Source organism: Callospermophilus lateralis, chromosome 9 (genome assembly GCF_048772815.1).
Source record: "Callospermophilus lateralis isolate mCalLat2 chromosome 9, mCalLat2.hap1, whole genome shotgun sequence".
In the NCBI taxonomy this organism is placed as follows: domain Eukaryota; kingdom Metazoa; phylum Chordata; class Mammalia; order Rodentia; family Sciuridae; genus Callospermophilus; species Callospermophilus lateralis.
The window spans coordinates 38,489,293-38,509,414 of record NC_135313.1 but is presented as its reverse complement, the minus strand read 5'-3'; the positions used below and the strand labels follow the sequence as shown (position 1 = coordinate 38,509,414).

Here is a 20,122-nt window from a genome sequence, read left to right as displayed (position 1 = left end):
GGTGTAAAACAAGGGTAGGAATCAGGTCACCGGTTCATACAGGCTAGGAGCCACCAGTGCTGGATCAACTTAATTTCAACTCAGTGATCACCTTCTAGAAGAATCAAGGTCTATAATGAAAATCACTCTAGGTCTTAATTGTTGCTTTGTTGCTGGAGCACTTTTATCCAAGTGCAAACCTTAATATGCAAATGAAAATCATTTTTAATGAATTATTTTTTAAAAATAAAATACTATTTCCCCTAAAACATAAAATTCAAAGCACATATTGAACAATACACTGTAGGTGATTGTGTGCTTTTCTACAGGAAAGGGGTAGTATTGATCTCAGTTATAGACGTTCAGTAAGTAAATTTCAATTAAGTTTATATTTTTTCAATCTGTATACTGACAAGACACAACAAACTGAGAGCAATTTTTCAGTTTTAAAATTTGTTAAATACTTAAAAAGAAAATACATTGTCTAGTCCATTTCAGGTCTTTAACTTTTAAACTAAACACTTAACATAGATTTTGCAGGACTAAGGAAAATATAATATGCTTAATTGTACAGACCTGGTATAATGACACATTATCAATAAAAGCATATTTTCAATTAAAATGTGTTCAAGATAATTCATCTAACAATATATTCAAGTTTTCTAAGTGAAAATCATCCTTGTTTCAAATTTGTACAGAGCAACATAAATTCAATATTGCAGTTTGCACTAAACTTTTAAAATGCCTGTCCATGCAAATAACGCTTTGGATGAATCTAAAGATTATGCTAAGTGAAATAAGTCAAATGCAAAAGGATAAATACTGTATGATTCCACTTATATGACATGCCTAATCAAATATATAAGAGCAAAAGTAAGATGGTGATTTTTCAGGGACTGTGGGAGGAAATATTGGGAAGTGGTCATGTAAAGGATACAAGAGGTTCTGTGTGGGAAGAAGAAAAGAACTCTGGAAATGAGTGATAATTATGGATGCACTACAGGGTGCACTACTAGATGCCACTGAACTATGTATTTAAAAAGGCTAAAGTAGTAAATTTTATGTTATATATTTTTATCACAATGTAAAACAATAGTGTTTGCACTGAAACTCCATTAAACTCAGCTTCTAGGAGTTACAAGACTGTAATTTGATGGCATTAAATTCAACATAATTTATTAGACTATAAATTTTATTATGACAAAATCTAACTTGTCCAACCCTTTATCAACTAAAAATGTCTATCAATGGTCTTTTCCACAGGAAAACAATCATTTGTAGTCAAAATAATAAAAAAAATGATTCCAAGATCTGAGAAATTTTTTTTTTAGTACAGCCTTTTAGTACTGAGAGCCTTCTTCTCAGAGATTATTAAGTAGTCTCATTTTCAAACCTAGAAATGAGGCTCAGAGAAGTAATGACTTCCCAAAGGTCACAGAGCCATAAGGGACAAAGCTTTAACCCAAGCCCTCATTCCTGATTCCCACACTGATAATCCTTCTGCTAATCTATGTTGGCAGTTCTTCTACTCATAATACTAGAATATTTGTACATAGTAAGAAATTATAGTTACAGTGATTTTATTAAGATAGTCTATTTTGCCTAAGATATATGATCAGAAATGACTCAACCTGGAGCACAAATTTCAAAATCAGAAATTCAGTTACTTATTTTTCAAGTTTGAAAACTAACAAACATTTTTTAAATGGCAAAACATTTGAGAATATAGAGTATAGGTAGAGGTACATTGAGAGGGTGTAGGTAAATTACCAGAGACAACTGTGGCAAAACTCTTGCTGATGCCTTTGATTTTGCTTTTTCTTTGTTAGTCGATTTTTCCTGCATGAAAAATATAGGGAACAAAACTTGTTTACTCTATTAATGCAAAATTGATTCACTCAACCAAATTTTACAGTGTCTGTTATAAAGTAAAACGTATATTATTCAACATATTCAAAGACATACTTTATGACTTTTTAAATTCTCAATATTTGTTAGAATTATTTTCTTCAGTGAAAGGAAATAAAGTAAAATGGTACATTGCAACAATTATCAAAAGCTTGAAAAAGTGTGCAAAGCCTTTTATCCATCACATCCTTATCTGAGAATTTATCTGAACCTAGTGTCCAGGAGTTACACAGCTTTATCTCTCTATTGTGAAAATGTCATTTTTATCCTTATTGATAGCCCCAAATGGTGTACTTCTGAAGGTAACAATGTATTCAGGTTAATGCAGCCTCAAATTATCATGAATGACATTTATATTTGGGGGCATTTATACTTTTCTCTTTTTAAGAAAAAACTGCGCTATTTTCTTTGCAGAAAACAGTGATTCCAGGGCTAAGTGTCATCTAGCTAAGAGCATGCTGAGGTGATAACAGAACATTTTGATATGCAAAGCAGATAATATGAGCTGTGCTTTTGGGCAATTATCAATGTACTGCCTCTCAGTTCCAGATCTACCCTTTCAGCCCTCCTTTGGGATATTGGATGGGACCTTCCAAAACATTTCTCCTTTGCCAACTGGCATATAATTATAAAGGGTGCTAAAGAGACAGTGGAAGAGGAGGAGGCTTCCTTCCTGCTTCCAGCACTTTTTCTCATTGCTCCTATGATGCCAGCAGTCAGCATCCTTCCCTGTTGGCACCTATTCCACCTGTGGTATGTGACTCACCCAGTGGCAGATCCCCTCCAGCAAATTTCACGGGCTTTCCTATGGGTGATTTTCCACAAGTTTCACTTATACTACAGAGAAAGACTTCCTTCCAAACCTTCAGCATCCCAGCAGATGGTATTCACCTTCCAGCCCAGACCTGCAACTCCTCAGCAAGTGTCTCTACCATCCAGTGAGCCACAGTAACACCCTCTCGGATGAGGTCTGAATGTAAGATTTGGGGAATGGATGGCTCTTCCAAATTTGTTCCTTGAGTCAGGCGTGGCAGTGCCCACCTGTAATCCCAGCAACTTGGGAGGCTGAGACAGGAGAATCAGAAGATGAAGGCTACCCTCAGCAACTTAGCAAGATCCTGTCTCAAAATTTAAAACTTAGAAAAGATATGGGGATGTAGTGGTAAAGTTCCCTAGGGTTTAATCCCACATTAAAATAAAAAGCTTCAAATTCCAAATTTGTTCCTTGAGCCTCTCCTTTGGACCGAGTAGCTTCTCCTTATATCTCCTATTTCTACATTCTTTAGAGCTATACTGTCCAAAACAGTATCCACCAGCTTGCTGTAGTTATTGACCATTTCAAATGTGGCTGAGTTGAAATGTTTAAGTATAAAATATAAACTAGAATTTGAAGATAGTGTGAAACACAAAGGATATAAATTATCTCATTAATAATTCTTTATATGGATTTGTTTATATCTTGTATTGATTACATTATATGTATTATATTGTTCTAAGAAATTTACATGAAGTAATTCATTGAATTTTCTTAAAAATTATAAGGAAAATGCTGTTGTACCACTTTTGTGCCTGTTATATAGATAAGGAATGCCTCCATAAAGTGCAAACTTAACAAAAAACTATGTGCTTTCATTCAGGACAGGATGTGGAGGAAAGTATTCTAAGAAACTTCCAAAAGAAAAATGATGGTAGCTATAAGCCTTGAAGCACAGCTGGATCTCCACAGAGAAGGACACCAAGGAGCTCACTGAAGACAGAAGGAGCCTCAAGAACTGAGGATTAAGAGGCTGTGGCTCAGTGGTAGAGTGCTTTTCTGGCATGTGTGAGGAACTGGGTTCCATTCTCAGCACTGCATATAAATAAGTAAAATATAGGTCTATCAACTATATATATATATATATATATATATATATATATATATATATATATATATATATATAATTAAACGAGACTGGCAATTGGGAGGGGGTGTTGGGATAGATGGTAAAGGACTTGGAACAAGTCAAAGGTAATCAATTTCCTAGTCAACAAAGACTTACTGAGCTCCCCCCATGTCTTGGGCTCTACTTAGGCACTGGGTCTATAGTCATGGACAGAACTAAGTCCCTCCCCTCATGGCATGTACATTCTAGTGGAGTACAGAAAGCTATTTCAGTATATATATAATCTAGGGAAATAATATGTGCAATAGAGAAAAATAAAAAGAGTGTAAAGGGATAAAGAAATGCTATGAGAGATGGGGTAGGAAGAGCCTCTTTGGAGAGTTATGTTTGGGTAGGAATTTGAACAAAGGGTGAGGGAAGAAACAGGGATGCATAGATGGGTGCTGTATGTCATGAAGGACTTGAATTTTAAGGGATGACTGGCCTGGCTTGCAATAGAGAGCTATTGTAGTCCCTCCTGTGGTAATCTTAAATCCCAGTTTGCTGGACATAGTTCCAGTTGACATCTCTTGCCCTATTATAATTAGTAGCACTTTCACTCTTAATGTTATGTCAGTTTGGTTGATAAATAATGTTACCCTATTTATCAGGCAGGAACACAAAAAGGGTTGTTTCACAAATGATTCTAGCAGCAGTAAAAAGATATACAAGAAGAGACTTGTGTCAAGTCTAGCAGCTTTTTAAGATAATCTAGGCAAAAGTCAGGCCTTGATTTATAGACAATGCTAATAACAGAAGGTCACTTCAACCTTCCTGAGGCACAGCTCTGACCATACTGCTCAGAGACATTAACAAATTCCCAGTGAAGTAGGTACATGTCTTAGTACTGTTTTTCAAAGCTCTCCTGAATGTACTCTGAATAATTTCATTTCCTAGCCTCTCTCACAGTTATTCTGTTGCCACGTGATTTGTGCTGCATGGACAAGGCAGGTAGCTAAGAGCTGGAATGCCTCTTGCATTGCAGTCTCACCCCTGCCACTGCAGCTGTGGAGGCTATGCGGTCTCCCTGGCATAGTGATAAGATAGAGAGCTATCTGACCTACATCAGATTTCATGTGAGCAGAGGGAAATCTTTGATGGGTAAAGCCCCTGAGAATTGGAAATCTGTCTGTTATGTTAGCTAATATTAGTTACCCTGCCTAACAGAGCCAACAATATACCCCTCAATATCTCCCTGTTAAAATCTGGCCCTTTCTTCAAGACAAGGATCAAAAATGTTTAAGATACTCTTTCTTAAGTTCAATTGCAAGTGATCTTCTTTGAATATGCACAGCATTTATTATAGTTTAAATTCTTTCTAAGGTATGTGTGCTCCTACCTTATCCTATTCTCCTTCCTCCTCATTCTACCCTTGTCTACTAAATGAGTCTTGCAGAGCTGGATAAACTGATTTTAATGTTATCTTAGAAAACTGGTTAAACAATTCTAAAAATAGTGTAACAAGAAAAAGAATTAAAGAATTGCATTGAGCTTCAAAAAGTACTTACCAAAGCACAAACCTCAAGTTAAGTGAATATTTCATGCACCTCCAATGCTGTACTCCCAATTGCTCTATTTTCTATAATTCCCAGTGGACCACACAATGTCAAGGGAAATGTGAACACAACATTTTCATGTTAAAAGGTACAGTAGGTTCTCCTTAATGAGAGCATGGCAAAGGCCTGATGAGAATTCAGTTATCAATAACAGAAAAGAAAGGCTTTGGACTGTATGGTTTACAAGCCCTGGAATTTTGATAATAGGGTACAGAGGCAATTCAAATGAGGACTATTATAACGTCCAAAATTGTCTACAAGTGTCAAAATCACCTGCTTGGGCTGGAGATATAGCTCAGTTGGTAGAATACTTGTCTCACATGCACAAGGCCCTGGGTTCAATCCCCAGCACCACAAAAATAAATAAATAAATAAATAAATAAATAAATAAATAAATAAACAAATAAACAAATAAATAAATAAAACAGCCTACAACAAATCTATAAACACACCTTACTTAAAATCTCTATATCAACCATCTCTTTGCTGAGCTCATCAGTACTCTGGGTGGAGAAAGTTGGTAGGGCCTTAATATTTCCTTCTTATACTAAAGTGTAGAATATATATATATATATCATAGTAAATTTTATAAGTAGTAGTTCTCTGGCTAACCAAGAAAAGTATCCACACATAGGCAAGAATATCATCTAGCTAATGATATGCCTCACATCATTTAACATCTTCATGGTCTCACCTCTGATTCTACACATGGCTGCATTGCAGTAAACAGTTTTGTGTTGGTTTCAACTCATAACAGTGTTTTGCCTCAAGAAATATGTACTTGTGCTTCCTGATGGGGATTCCTCCAATGCCATAGCATAGGAAGATTCCACTGTCCCCACACATAGAAGCATCCAGAAGAGGTAAGAAGTAACATCCCCAGAAGTGATTCTCTATCAACACAGGATGAGAGAAGATGGATAAATGTCATTCCTTGATTCTCCTTAGGTGAAAAATTCCAGGAAGCATTCTATAAGCTCAGAATATCATGACTGGAACAGTTGCCTACTGAGCAACCAACATGTTCCCTCTACTCTCTTACTCCTGTATCCCGAGATCACCTCCCAGAGAAACTAGCTATCTACAAGTTCTTTTTTTCAGGTTCTTTTTTCATGGGATAAGAAATTAAGACAAGATAAGAGTACTTAAAAATCAGTGCCCTTTTATCTTTCCATCTGACTTTCCATTCTTCTACTCCCATCTTTCTCTATAAAGGATTTAAGATTCATGGCAATGCTATGAGTGAGGTGTGTAGAAAGGGTGAGAATCAGGTTACCAGCTAACAGATGCTGGGAGTTATCCATGATGGGTCACCCTATCAATGATAACTTTCAGAAGCAAAAAGGTCTATAATGAAAATCAGTCTTGGTCTTAATGATTGCTAAACTTTTATCCAATACAAACTTTAATATTTAAATGAAAATTGTTTTAAATTAACAGGTTATTTTTTAAAGTATGATTTCTCTTAAAAGAAATGAAGCTTAAAAGATACAGGAAGAATATTGCAAGATATAGTCAAATAAGAGCAGAGTAGGTCAACAAAAGCAGTTAAGATAACTAAATGCATCTCCAGCTTGAAAGGATGATTCATCTCAACTTTGAATATTTATTAAGTAAGTAAATTTACATTTAACATACCAAAAAACACTAATATCAATATTTTCAGCTTTAAAATTTTTAATTTTTAAAGAGAAATGTGTTTCATTTCAATTTCCTTAACTTGTAAATGAGAAAACTCAAAGTAGATATTCATAAAACTAAAAAAATTCTGATTTTGTTTTGTAGAACTTGTGGTAATCTTGATATTATTATCAATACAAATAGACTCACAAAATATGTACTTTCAAATCTTCAAGATTATTCACTTAAAATTTTCATTCAAGTTTGTTTTAAGCTGAAAGAATTTATCATTTCAAATTATTAGGGATCATCTTCATATGAAGCAATGCAAATTCTAGCAGAGAACTCATTATGAGCTTTTAAAATGTTTCAAAATAAATGTTTGCATTTAAACTCCACTTTAACTCAGCTTCTAGGAGTTATAAGAGTATAACTCAATGGCATTAAAATTTTAACATAATTATTAGGCAAAAATTTTATATGGTAAAACATAACTTGTTCAGCATTTTATCAACTAAAATGCCTATTAACTGTCTAAATTATTTACAGTCAAAATATCAAAAAAGGATGCCAAAATCTAAGACATCTTTTATAATATAGCCTTTTTTAGCATGAAGAGCTGTTTCCTCAGAGATCATCAAGGCATCTTATTTTTAAATCAGAAATGAAGGCTCAGAGAGGTGACTCCCAAAACATCACAAAGTCACAAAGGGCAAAGCTCTGACCCACAGTCTCATTTCCTGACTCCAACACTAACATTCCTTCTGCTAGTAATGTTGACTATTCCTCTAATCATAAAACTCAAATTTTTGTATGTAACTAAGACATTGTAGTTACAGTGACTTTGTTAAGATATTTTCCTAAGATATGTACCTCACTGAATTTCTTCACCAGAAAAAAAAAAATCATGTGAAACAAAGAATTTAAAATCAGAAATTCAGTAACTCATTTTCAAGTTACTAAATTTCAAATTAGACATTGTATAGAAGCAATAAACAATGATAATATATTAGTAAATTACCATAGGCAACTGTGGTAGAAATCTTACTGGTTCCTTGGATTTTTCTTTGCCAGTTGATTTATTCTGCATGAAAATATGAAAAAGCAGAACAGTTTATCTGCTAGTGCTAAAATTGATTCACTCAACCAAATTTTATAGTGTTTAATATAAAGTAAAGTGCATATCATCCCAAATAGTCTAAAACATATTATGCAAATGTATGACCTTGTATTTAGAAAAATCCTATAACCCACCAAAAAATTAATAGAGCTAATGAATGAACTTGACAAGGTTGTGGAATACTAGATCAATATACAAAAATCAGGAATGGGGTTGTAGCTCAGTGTTAGAGCACTTGCCTCGTACATGTGAGGCACTGGGTTCAATCATTGGCACCACATAAAAGTAAATAAACAAAATAAAGGTCTTGTGTCCACCTACAACTAAAAATATTTGAAAAAATATATAAAATTAACTATATTTAGATACTAGCAATAAACATCCAAAATTGAAATTAAGCAAAAATTTTATTTACATCAAAAGGAATAAAATACTTAGGAATGAAATTAACAAAAGAAGTGTAATACTTGTACAGTGAAAATTGAAAATTACAAGGTATTATTAAAAGAAATTTTAAAAGACCTTAATTAGAAAAAATACCATGTTCATGGATTGGGAAACTAAGATTGCTTTTTTTAGTAGAAATTTAAAAGTTGATCATAAATTTCACAAGGAAATATATGAAACCCAGAACAATTGAACTATATTTAAAAATAAGTAAAAAGTGATAGACTCACCTTTCCATATTTCATAACTTACTACAAAACTACAGTAATGAAGACTATGTGGTATTAGCATAAGGATAAACATATAGATAAAAGCAATAGAATTAATAGTTAAAAAAAACCGCACACATTTTTGATCTATAAATTTTTCAAAAGGATGTCAAGACAATTTAATGTAGAATCTTTGAACTTATTCCTCTTGTTACTTCTCATGTTTTTTTTTTTATCTTCATGTTATAGACATGGAAATTTCTAATGTAAATTTCCTTCTTAATTGATCTATCTAGTCTAAATATTGTAAATATCATCTGTACACTGAAATCTTTCAAGTTTACCTCTCCAGTACTAATCTTTTCCCAAGGTTTCTGACTCTTCTATAGTTACTTTGATAACTCTACTTGGAGGCCTAAAAAAGATTTATTTCTACCTTAACATGTCCAAAATATTGCTTGTTTAATGAACACTTACATACCCTAGTAGAACTTTCCTGTTTTCTTGAACTAAAAAATGACATCACCACCATTCACATTTCAATTTCAAGCTAAAATCCCACCCTTGACTGCTTGCTTTTTTTCACATTATATATGTAATATATTAGTCAACCCTTTGAGTTCTACCTACAAAATATTTTCTGAGTCTAACATTTTCTCACTATATCTGTAAGTGGTCCAAGAAACTGAAAGAGAACGAGAAGAGCATGAAGGAGACAGATTAGAGATACTCAGGAATACAAAGAGGGAATGAAAAAGGGAGAAAGAGTCCTGAATATTTTACGCTTTTTACATACTTGAATACATTCTGATGTCATTCTCTCATTAACTAACTTTTTAGAGTTTTGAGTTTAATTGCATTTATTCTGAACAGAAAAAAAGCATACATTCTTGCTCATCAATCTCAATGACTGAAAAATAAGTCCGGCAGTTCAGGAGTCTGAGGCAGGAGGATCGCAAGTTCAAAGTCAGTCTCAGCAAAAGCGAGGCACTAAACAACTCAGTGAGACCCTATCTCTAAATAAAATAAAAGATAGGGTCGGGGATGTGGCTCAGTGGTCAAAGAGCCCCTGAATTCAATCCCCAGTACCAGAAAAAAATACACACACACACACACACACACACACACCTGTGAATCATCTGTCCAGTATTCTAATTCCTTAGTTATTTAATTTTAATCTTATTTGTAACCTTTTTGGTTTTTTCAATTCATCTCTGTCATTTGCTCCCATGGCAACCCTTCTAAATTCTAAGAATATGGTACCAGTTGTGAAATCTTGATTTTAAACATTCTCTTCTCTGATTACCACATGCTTTGATTCTCTATTATTATCTGATATTTTCCTCAAGGATCTGTTTCTTTGCTTTTATTGAGACTTCTGATAACAAAATCCATACCCTTCTCATCACAATCTATCTATTCCTTCTTATGTTCTTTTTCTTCTTGTTCATCTTAGATTCTATACTATCAGATACCCTCAACTCCTTCTTTCTTACACACTTGACAGAACTATAATCCCACTGAAATTCAACGATTCACCTTCTCCATATAAGTACCCAAGTAGGTATATGCTGCTGGAGGAAAATCCTATCACCAATCGGTGTCAATTATGGATGATCTCACATAGACTCAAAAATTCTAATTTTTTCTAATACTATTTTTCTCCTAATTTCGGTGATGAATAATGTATCTTTTTTCATCCATCATCATTTCATTTCTTGTAACCAAATCTATAAACCTACTAGCAATGGTGCCCATGTTCTTCTGTCCTCCATCTACAAGCAGTGGAGACAATATCCCACCTCCTAGCAGAAGCCAATCCTTCAACTACCACAATCTCCTTTCACTTTTACAAGCACTATGTTTTCCAAGCAAACCCCCTTCATCTCTGTAATTAGCAATGCCTCCTTTTATAGTGAAACACTCCCATCAACATTCAAATAAAGAATGCTTATTTTAAAAAAAGAAAATAGTATCTTCCTTAACTGTGCTTTCCACTCTAGTTATCACAAACATAATTATCTGTTTCCTGCACCAAAATTATCTGTGCACTCTAGCCACATTTATTCACATTCCATTCTCTTAAAAATTATTAAATATTTCAAAAAGAAAAAAATATCATGAAAAGTCATATGTCCTCAACCCAACTCTGTCCATCCTAAGTCTTTGCACTCTGGAATTTTGTGTATATTATTCCCCTGCAATATATACTATTCTTATTACATACATTTGATCATTAAATGGTTGAGATATTGTTATTGCAAGCTTTTGAATTTTATATAGATCATATTTCACTATTTGTATCCTTCTGCAATCTGCTATTTATAGTATTAGGTTTTAAATTTATCTACATTGATTGATAAATTATACTTACCTCACTGATTTTCATTGCTATATATTACTTATATGAATATAATACAATTTACACATTCCTTTCTCTTATGAATGAACATTTAACTTATTTCCAGTGTTTTTCTAATGCCTCAGTGAATATCTTCAGGTGGGACTAGGGATATAGCTCAGTTGATACAGTGCTTGCCTCACATGCATAAGGACCTGGGTTTAATCCCCAGCACCATACACACAAAAAAATCCTCAAATGTGTTTTAGTACACACACAATTCTTGAGCATGAATTGCATACGCACTTATGAGTGTATATGTAATATAAATATGTAACACACATACTATGTGCATATCTTTTTGTTTCTTTTAGTTTCTTTGATTATTTGTTTGTTTAAAAAAATGTATCACATTATCTAAATTATCACAATTCACAATACTTCCTGAAATCTGCAGGGAAATTCCCTTTACTTTATTATTCTTTATTTTTCTATCTATTTATTATCACTTTATTATTCTAAAAGTTATCAGGGACTGGGGCTGGGGCTCAGTGATAGAGTGCTTGCCTAGCACATGTGAGGCACTGGGTTCAATCCTCAGTACCACATAAAAATAAATAAATAAAATAAAGGTATCACCATCTACAACTAAAAAAATATTTTTAAAAAATGATCAGACACAATCTTGACCTTTCTTCCATGTGAACTTTGGGATCCATGTTACATGAAACTTTTTGTAACTTTAGGAGAAACATACTGAATTTCTAGAATAACAGAGAATATGATATAATTTTCACATTTGGGTTTAACTTTGCAGATTTTCATTCCCTTGCATGTTAGTAGAGATATTAACATGGTATTATCTAAGTGTTAACCATTCTGATCAAATATGTCTGGTTAAATTAACCTATCAAACTTTATTAAATATAAGTGACACTATTTATATATAACCGTCATATATTTAAGTTCTGATTTTTAAAGTTGTTACCATGATGTTAGTCTCACGGTGAACTTTTCCCTTCTTTTTAAAGTAATGACACTAAGAAAATATGATGAAGGAAAAGAAGGGATGAACATCATAGCCATGCAAAAATTCCTTGATTCTATAACTAGAAAAAGTACCTGGGTAGCAAAAGGCTGACAACAATTTTTTCCCCTCTTCTCCCAAGTGGTAGTGAATTTGTGGACAGCTTTCTGGTCTTTGGTTATTGGTACCTTTAAACTTTGGCAAGTTCTTCAACTGAAACTCAAAATGCCTTATGTTTTAACTATTTTAAAAAATAAATTGAGCAATAGCTTTTTAAATAACTAACTTAGGAGAAAAACCCAGACTGCTGTTTCTGAAAAATGTCATGTCATTCTCGACCTTCCACTAATCAGATGAATATGGTAAAACCTCCTCAGTAAATATGATTTTACCACCTGCTCACTTTTTCAAACTGAATGAATACATAAGTAAATGCCATATTAAAATTGAATTTCCAAAAGTTTAATCCATTCTATGTGCTTTAGATTAAAATATGAAAACTTTCATCTTTTCAAAAGGAAAACTACACTCTAAATTGTCATATAAGTTAAAGTATTGAGACAAATTTTAAAATTACAAATCAAACAAAGCAATGAGAGAGGGCCCTCTACTGTTTAAAAATAGTATGTAGAAAGTGGGCTGGGGGGACCTTAGGTGGGTTAATGCCCATTCTTTAAGATCCCACTGCCTGTTCAGTAAAACAACACCTTTTTTGGAGGGGTGGGGAGAGACCAGGGCCATCATTTCCCTGCATCACTTTTATAAAAATGAAGCAAAACTTAATAATTAATTGCCAGTGGAGTTTTAGTGAATGCTTTTTAGTTGTGACGAGGAAGTTAAGGAAACTGAGAAATAAGTCATTCAGAAATACAACTGTAAGTTTAAAAAAGGTTTATTTAAAATTGTGACAATCTTGATATGGTTCAAGATCAAGTCAAATTCTGATTTGGGCATCAATCAAAGAAGCTGCTCAGTATATATTAATATATATATTAAAAGACTGATTACAATAACATCACATAGAATACAACAGTTACTAATATGGCATCATGCAAAAATGTGGATGTGTAACCAATGTGATTCTGCAATCTGTATTTGGGGTAAAAATGGGAGTTCATAACCCCCTTGAATCTAATGTATGAAATATGATATGTCAAGAGCTTTGTAATGTTTTGAACAACCAATAAAAAAAATTACTAGTAAGGTCTAGTAATCAATTGCTCAGTATTTTAGTTACTGGTATCCAAGTTTTTGGGGGTTTTTGCTAGCTCCTTTGTTATTTTACTACTTATTACTAATTACATATTCTTAATTCTCGTGTCAATAAAACGCTAAAATCATTTTTGAGCATTCAGGTATTAATTACTTATTGGATTAATGAATTAGGATCTTGACATTTTCTGCTTTAATCTACAACCCTATAGAATACGGGACTAAATCACCTTTTAAGATGTTTTCTACAATAAATTCTAAAATAGACACACACACAGAGCACTATGAAGCAATGCAAAAGAATGATAGTTTAGTATCGAAACAAAGAAGCTAATCAAAATCTGCAGAGTTAAACAAAAATTCCCTGGTACTGCCTCCCCATTCCTTGCTGGCATTAAAAAAGATAGATCACTGTTCTGCATTTCGTTCAATAAGGACAGACTTCTTTTTTTTAAGTAGCCATTGCAACTTGCATCTTTTATTACACTCTTAAGCAGTGCCATTTGCGACATATCAAACCCTCTCTTGTAGAATATGGCATACCAGAGCTAAGGTACGGTGTAGTATTTTCTCTTTTCTTAACAAGCTTAGGAAAGTTGCTCTGAGGAAGAACTAAGGCTTGGAGAGACTGGGCGATCTGCCGACAGCCACCCGGCTAGGAAGAGCCCAGCCCCCTGCGACTCCTCAGCCTCCCTCCTGCACACGCGCCGCCACGACAGCGCCCGCCACTCTCAGGGCCAGCTCTCACTGCTGGGTTGTTATGGCGTCCAGGGCGAAAGGCTGTGAAGGGAACGAGTAAAGGTATTCGCCGACGCGCTCAATACCCCAGGGGTACACCTCAGGGTGCGGCGGCTTCTACCCTTCTGAACTGCGGGGCAAGCGCAGAGCCGCGGCGGCGGGGCTGGTGCGGCCCTCTCACCTGCTCGCCACTCATGGCGGCGAGGACACGCTGACCGACTGGCCGGCTCCCGGGTCGCTTCTACCGGGAACCCTCAGATGCCCTCCGACCCGAGATGCGGCGTCTGGGTGCGGTGCTCAGCCTCCGCTCCCTCAGCCTCTGCTTGGGCGCCTGAGCAGTCTAGCGTCCCGGCAGCGTTCGTTGCCTAGCAACAGGCCGCACTTGTTCCACTTCCGGTTATCTGTTGCCCTAGTGACTGAGCCCGCAACCTCAGAGCGTTCCCGCGGAAAGTCTTTCCGTGCTCTCACCCGCACTTCTGTCGCGCCAAGGTGGGGCCGCAAGGGGTGCGTTCGGCACACCCGAGGCGGTGGGTGGCGGCCGTGAAGCGTGAAGACCCTTTGATTACTGACGTCCATCCTCACATCTTGCACCCTCCAAGTAAGCGGGGTGCACAGGACCTCCATCTTAAACCCTCATTTAGCTTTTTTTTTTTTTTTTTTTGCCTGGAAGTTGTCTGAAGATTGGTGACGTGAAATGATACAATGCCAGTGTGGGCAAGTGGAAGGCATGCAAGACTGGAGCCAGGAAACACCTGTATTAACTGTGTGCTGGCCAACTCCCATTCTCCGGTTGACTCTTCCCACATGCTAGAAAAATTATTCCTTGGAAGAATGCCAGAAAAAGAACCTACAAAGATTCATTTAAATTCACATTCACGGATAACTTGTTATATGAAAGGTGCTGTGCTAAACCCCAACCCACAAGAGTGACCAAGACAGTCCCTTCAGCACAGGTTAGGGGAAGGTTCCAGCAAGCATTTATAATGCAGTGAAGACAGAGCTGGAAAGAAGTCCTCGGGGAAACACAAAGCACCAGCCAATTTTCTCATGGAAGGTGTGTAAGGGATGTGGAAGCTGAGGTCTGAAGGAAGAAGGCATGGCCATGCAAAGTATGTTCCGGGAAGAAAGCAGATCATATGTAAAAGCCTGGGACGAAGAACATGCGCGTTGGAAGAATTGAAAACGGATTGAAAGACTAAAGAGTAGATTTGGGTAAAGGGGTTTAGAATTTAGAGATGAAACAAGTGATAATCTTATAAAACATGGTAAAGAGTTTAGATTTCAAGGGCAGTTGATCTGCATTGAAAAGTTTTATGTTAAGAAATAGAAGATTCCCATACTAAAATTCTTATGGAACCTTAAGGGATCCCTAATAAACAAAACAATCTTGAAAAAGAAGACATGGTTAGAGGACTCACACTTGATTATTTCAAAATATACCAAAGAGCTATAGTAATCAAAACAGTCTTTTCAACAAACGGTGTTGGGAAAACTAGATTTTCATATGGAAAAAAAAATAAAAAATCAGAAGTGAACACCATATGTAAAGCATATACAAAAATAAAATCAAAATAGATGAAACACCTAAGTCTAAGAGCTAAAACTATAAAACTCTTAGAAGAAAATGGGGAAAACTCCATGATGCTGGATTTGGTGATGATTTCTTAAATATGACACCTAAAACAACAAAAGAAAAAACAGGTAAGTTTGATTTTATCCAAATTAAGAAACTTGTGCATTAAAACATCAACAGGAAAAAAAAGCAACCCACAGAATAGGAGCAAATATTTGTAAATCACATATCTGATAAAGGATTAGTATTTAAAATATTAACAAGTATTAGCAAGAATTGCAATCCTATGCACTACTGGTAGGTATATAAAATGGTATACTTGCTATGGAAAACAGTATGAAAGTACCTCAAAAAATCACAGTAGAATTACCATATGATCCTAAAATACACTTCTGGGTGGAATTGAAAGAATTGAAAGCTAGGACACAACCAGATATGTGTACATTTATATTTATAGTAGCTATGTTCATAATAGCCAAAAAGTGGAAGCAACCCAAATATCTATTGTTAGATGAATTGATATACAAAATGTAGTATATTTGTGTAATGAGAATATTGTTCAACATTAAAAAGGAAGGAGATTTTGACGCAGACTACAACATGGATGAAACTTGAAGAAATTATGCTAACTGAAATTAGGCAGTCACAGAAGGACAGATATTGTATGATTTCACTCATATGGGGTATACAGAGGACTTTGGCCATGAAAGGTCATGAAAGGAATTGAATTGCTAATATGATTATTTTCATGGATGCTGAAGTAGCAGAGGAGAGAGGAAAACTGAGCTAAAGCCTTCAACAAATGAAGCAGGAGACAAGAAGAGAAGATGCTATGAATCTACAACTGGTAAGAATTTGTACAGAGGATAAATTTAAAGAGAGGATAAATATTGCATACCCCATCTTCCAAGCCTGGAAAGTAGAAATAGAGGCTTCAATAAGAAACAGATTTCAGTAGAGGGCAGGGGTTCAGATAGAGTTATGAGACTGACTTGAAGAGTAGTTATTGTTGCTGCTGTTTCGTAGCTCATGGCACAGTGAAAATATGGAAAGTCAGTAAAGCACAAGAAGTTTGATTCATCCAAACAGAAACAAACAAACAACAACAACAAAAAAAGCATTTAGAAGGTAAAAGTATGAGAGGGAAAAGATAAATACCTAGAGAGCTTGTGCCACAGGCATTGAGCAAGAGATTTAAAAGTATAGTAAGTTTAATGGCTGCCAGCAAGCTGCCAAAAGAACTACTCCTATTAGTTCCCAGGTGTTCAGAAGGAATTGAAAGCTTTTTGCCAGAAGTTCAAGGTCAACTAGATTGCTTCATGGAGGGTCAAAATCCACATGAATGGCCCAGCAAGAGATATCTTCACAGCAACAGATATCTTCACAGCAACAATACTAGACAGAAGTAAGCCTGAGAAAACAGTCTTTCCACTCTTTCCCATTTACAAACTTCTTCTTTAGTTCTTTGCTCTCTCGCTGTCCATTCACTCCAATCTCAAAAGCCATAATTGAAATAAACATCAGGCTATTCTGACTTTCTACATTGCCTCTTCGAGACCTCCATTTATAGCTCCTCTGGGGCCAACATTTCATTTGCAGAATCCTGTTTCTAAATTTGCCTTCCACAGGGCACCTTGCCAGAATTAGGAAGGAAAACAATTTGATAAAAATTGGCAAAGCCAATTCTTTTGTATTTGTCAGTTATTATGATCTCTGTCAAGTAACAGGAATGTGGCTCCTGGGATTGAGTTCCCACAGTAATTCTCATAGATAAGTAATGTCACTAAGAGAGTGCTGAATTGAAAGAAGTGAGCAAAGTAAATCCTTATCCTCGCTGTTCAGGTTAAGACCACATCAAAATTCTGACAACCATTGACATATTTCACAAAATATGAACAGATGTGTTGGACCGCTAGATTCCTCAAATGATAGGTATTTTTTCACTCCTATTGTCTCCTTGAAAGACTGGTTACTCAATTTGGGTAGAACGATCTGCATGCTTTTGATTTGCTTATAAATACAGAAATACATTTTAAGGGATGATATCTCAAAACAGAAACTGGTTTCCCAGTTGACCGAGTATGAAAGACCTAATGGAGAACAGAAAATGACTTGTTGATAATCTTGGTTCCCTAAGCATCAAGTTCAGTTGCATTTATGATCTCCTGTTTTCTCTCACCATTTGCATGCTCGTTTGCTTTTTGTTCATTTGTTATAATGATTTTATTACACATGAACCAAATGCTAGGATTTTATACCCAAATTTATGCTGATTTGAATGAAATCAAATTTTTCCTTTAAAATATATTGTGTAAACTTAAGCAGCTTCTGAATTCTCATTTTTTATGTTGTTATTTGTTACCACGTAGTTATTACTTCCTGCTTTTGAAACTTAGCAACTGTGGAAGAAAGCAAGTAGGCTTGGTGTTTGTTACACATCCTCCTTTTCAGATAAGCCAGTCAAAACAGTAGGGAATGAGTTTCCCAGGAAGTGGGAGAAGCTAGTGTGTAGACCCCAATATGGGAAAGAGGTTACTACAACCAGGGCCTGGCAAAGGTCAGGAACCCAATGAGGAAGGACTGTATTTTAATTGCCCGGTGATACCATACACAGAAATGAGGCAATGAAACAAGAAGGTCAATAGGAGCCTATGGTAAAAGTCCTGGGAAGTAACAATGGTGACTTAAAATGGGAGCAGGGATAGAGGAGATGGAGAGAAGGCGACAGATGATAGTTTTGGAGGTGAATCTGATAGGACTTACGGATGAACCAGATGTAAGGGATGAGAATATGGTAAAATGCCTCTTCCCTTTTTTTGTCCAAACCATTTGGTAGGTTGTAGGGCCTTTAAAATGGGGGTGGGGGGAGAATGATGGAAAGCAAAGGAAATAACAAATTTGATTTTACTTATTATGTCAATTTTGAGATGCCTATTGGATATTCAAGCAAGATATTGAGGTGTCAAGAAGCTATACAACCCTGCAGTAGCTCTGGTCAGGGTATAGAAGTTCATCCACAGATAGATGATAACTGAATCAATGAGATAGATGAGTTGATCAAGCAAGAGGAAGTACCTATAAAAAAGAGAAAGAGAAAAGGTAGTTCAAGGACCAAGCCCTGGACTCTTGTTTTCTCTTTTTGGAAACTCAAAATTTTTAGAAATTGAAAATTTTTTCAGCCCTTTAACGAAGTTATGCAAGTACAAAGTTAAAGTTACAGTAGATAACTTAGATATGAAAGAGCACTACAAAATGTGTTGGCAGTATGGAGCTATATATGGACCACTTCCCATAAAAACAAATAACAATGTTGCTTTATTGCCACACATTGACCTTCTGCTAATCACAACCAGATCCAAAAACACATATGATTGCATTAATGTCTTTGAACACTAGAGGGAGATATATTCACCTGCAAATCAGGAAGAGGGAAACCTCCAGTTTTCTATAGAACTAACTCTTTTTAACACCGACTCATAGATTCTTTAAATGTTGATATTTTTGCAATTATCAAGAAATAAAGTCATTCATTAGAAATGAAGAAAATTCTATATATTTGGAAAGTAACCCGACCTCTTTGTTACATCAAGTCTTACTAATAGGTTGTTTTATATATGATAATGATATGCTATATTTTCAGGTGATCCCTTTGTCATTTTTCTCTAGTGCAATGTGAAGTTACAATATATAATCTAGCTAATTTTTATTTGGAGAAACATCATTTCTTCTTCCCTGGGATTTGGCTCCATGTAAGCCAAAGTGTCAAAGCTTTGAGAGACCTTTCGTCTATGGGCTTGGTGAACGTGTTGTACTTCGTCACGTTCCTTGTTTCTCAGGTAGCTTAAAGGTCACTGGTACGGAGTTCATTCTGAACTTTTTATTTGCCCAGTAAAATGCTTTTGAACTTTGCTTGGTAATCACATAGATATGTAGTGTTTTCATGATTGCTTGGGGCAACTGGAAAACTTTCTCTTTATTTACTTCAGTAATCATTCCAAAGAACATACTGTAAGACGTCCTCTTTTCCTGAACAAAGGTTGAATGGGAGTCCCATCCAACAATTCTTAGCCTACCAAATACTTTGTTTGACCTTGTAACTAATTTAATGAGTCTTCTTTTCTGTGATTTCAAGACTGAAATGATTCTGGTAATTGAAGAAAAAGTGACCTTTCTCTAGTGTAGGACTTTGGTATAGGAAAAGAGGCTATTTTCTGGAATCAAGCTGGTGTGAATCCTGTTTGTCTCTACTTGTTGGTGAAGGTGAATACGTTGCTTGACATCTCTAAACTGCCTTTTTTATCTCTGTAATCAGGATCACAACCCTTTAGAATTGTTGGAGGGATTGATTCACATAAAGTATGAAAAGCACCCAGGTTAGTTCCAAGTACAAGGCAGTCATTTCAAGTTCCCCGGACCTTCTTTTTTCTTTCCATCTGAAATGCTTTATACAATGACCCTGTAAATCACATG

At 35.4% G+C, this 20,122-nt stretch overlaps 1 protein-coding gene across 1 annotated transcript in view; it reads right to left on the bottom strand.

The window, feature by feature from the left end:
• The window catches only part of Dnah7 (dynein axonemal heavy chain 7), a 289,014-nt gene extending 274,739 nt beyond the window's left edge, over positions 1 to 14,275 (bottom strand). Inside the window, exons 1-2 of the mRNA XM_077110312.1 lie at positions 14,261 to 14,275; positions 1,750 to 1,818 (exon numbers count right to left, since the gene is read on the bottom strand). Of these exons, the coding sequence (XP_076966427.1) occupies positions 1,750 to 1,818; positions 14,261 to 14,275 (84 nt within the window). The remainder of the gene's footprint in view (positions 1 to 1,749; positions 1,819 to 14,260) is intronic.
• Between the last annotated feature and the right edge of the window lie 5,847 nt (positions 14,276 to 20,122).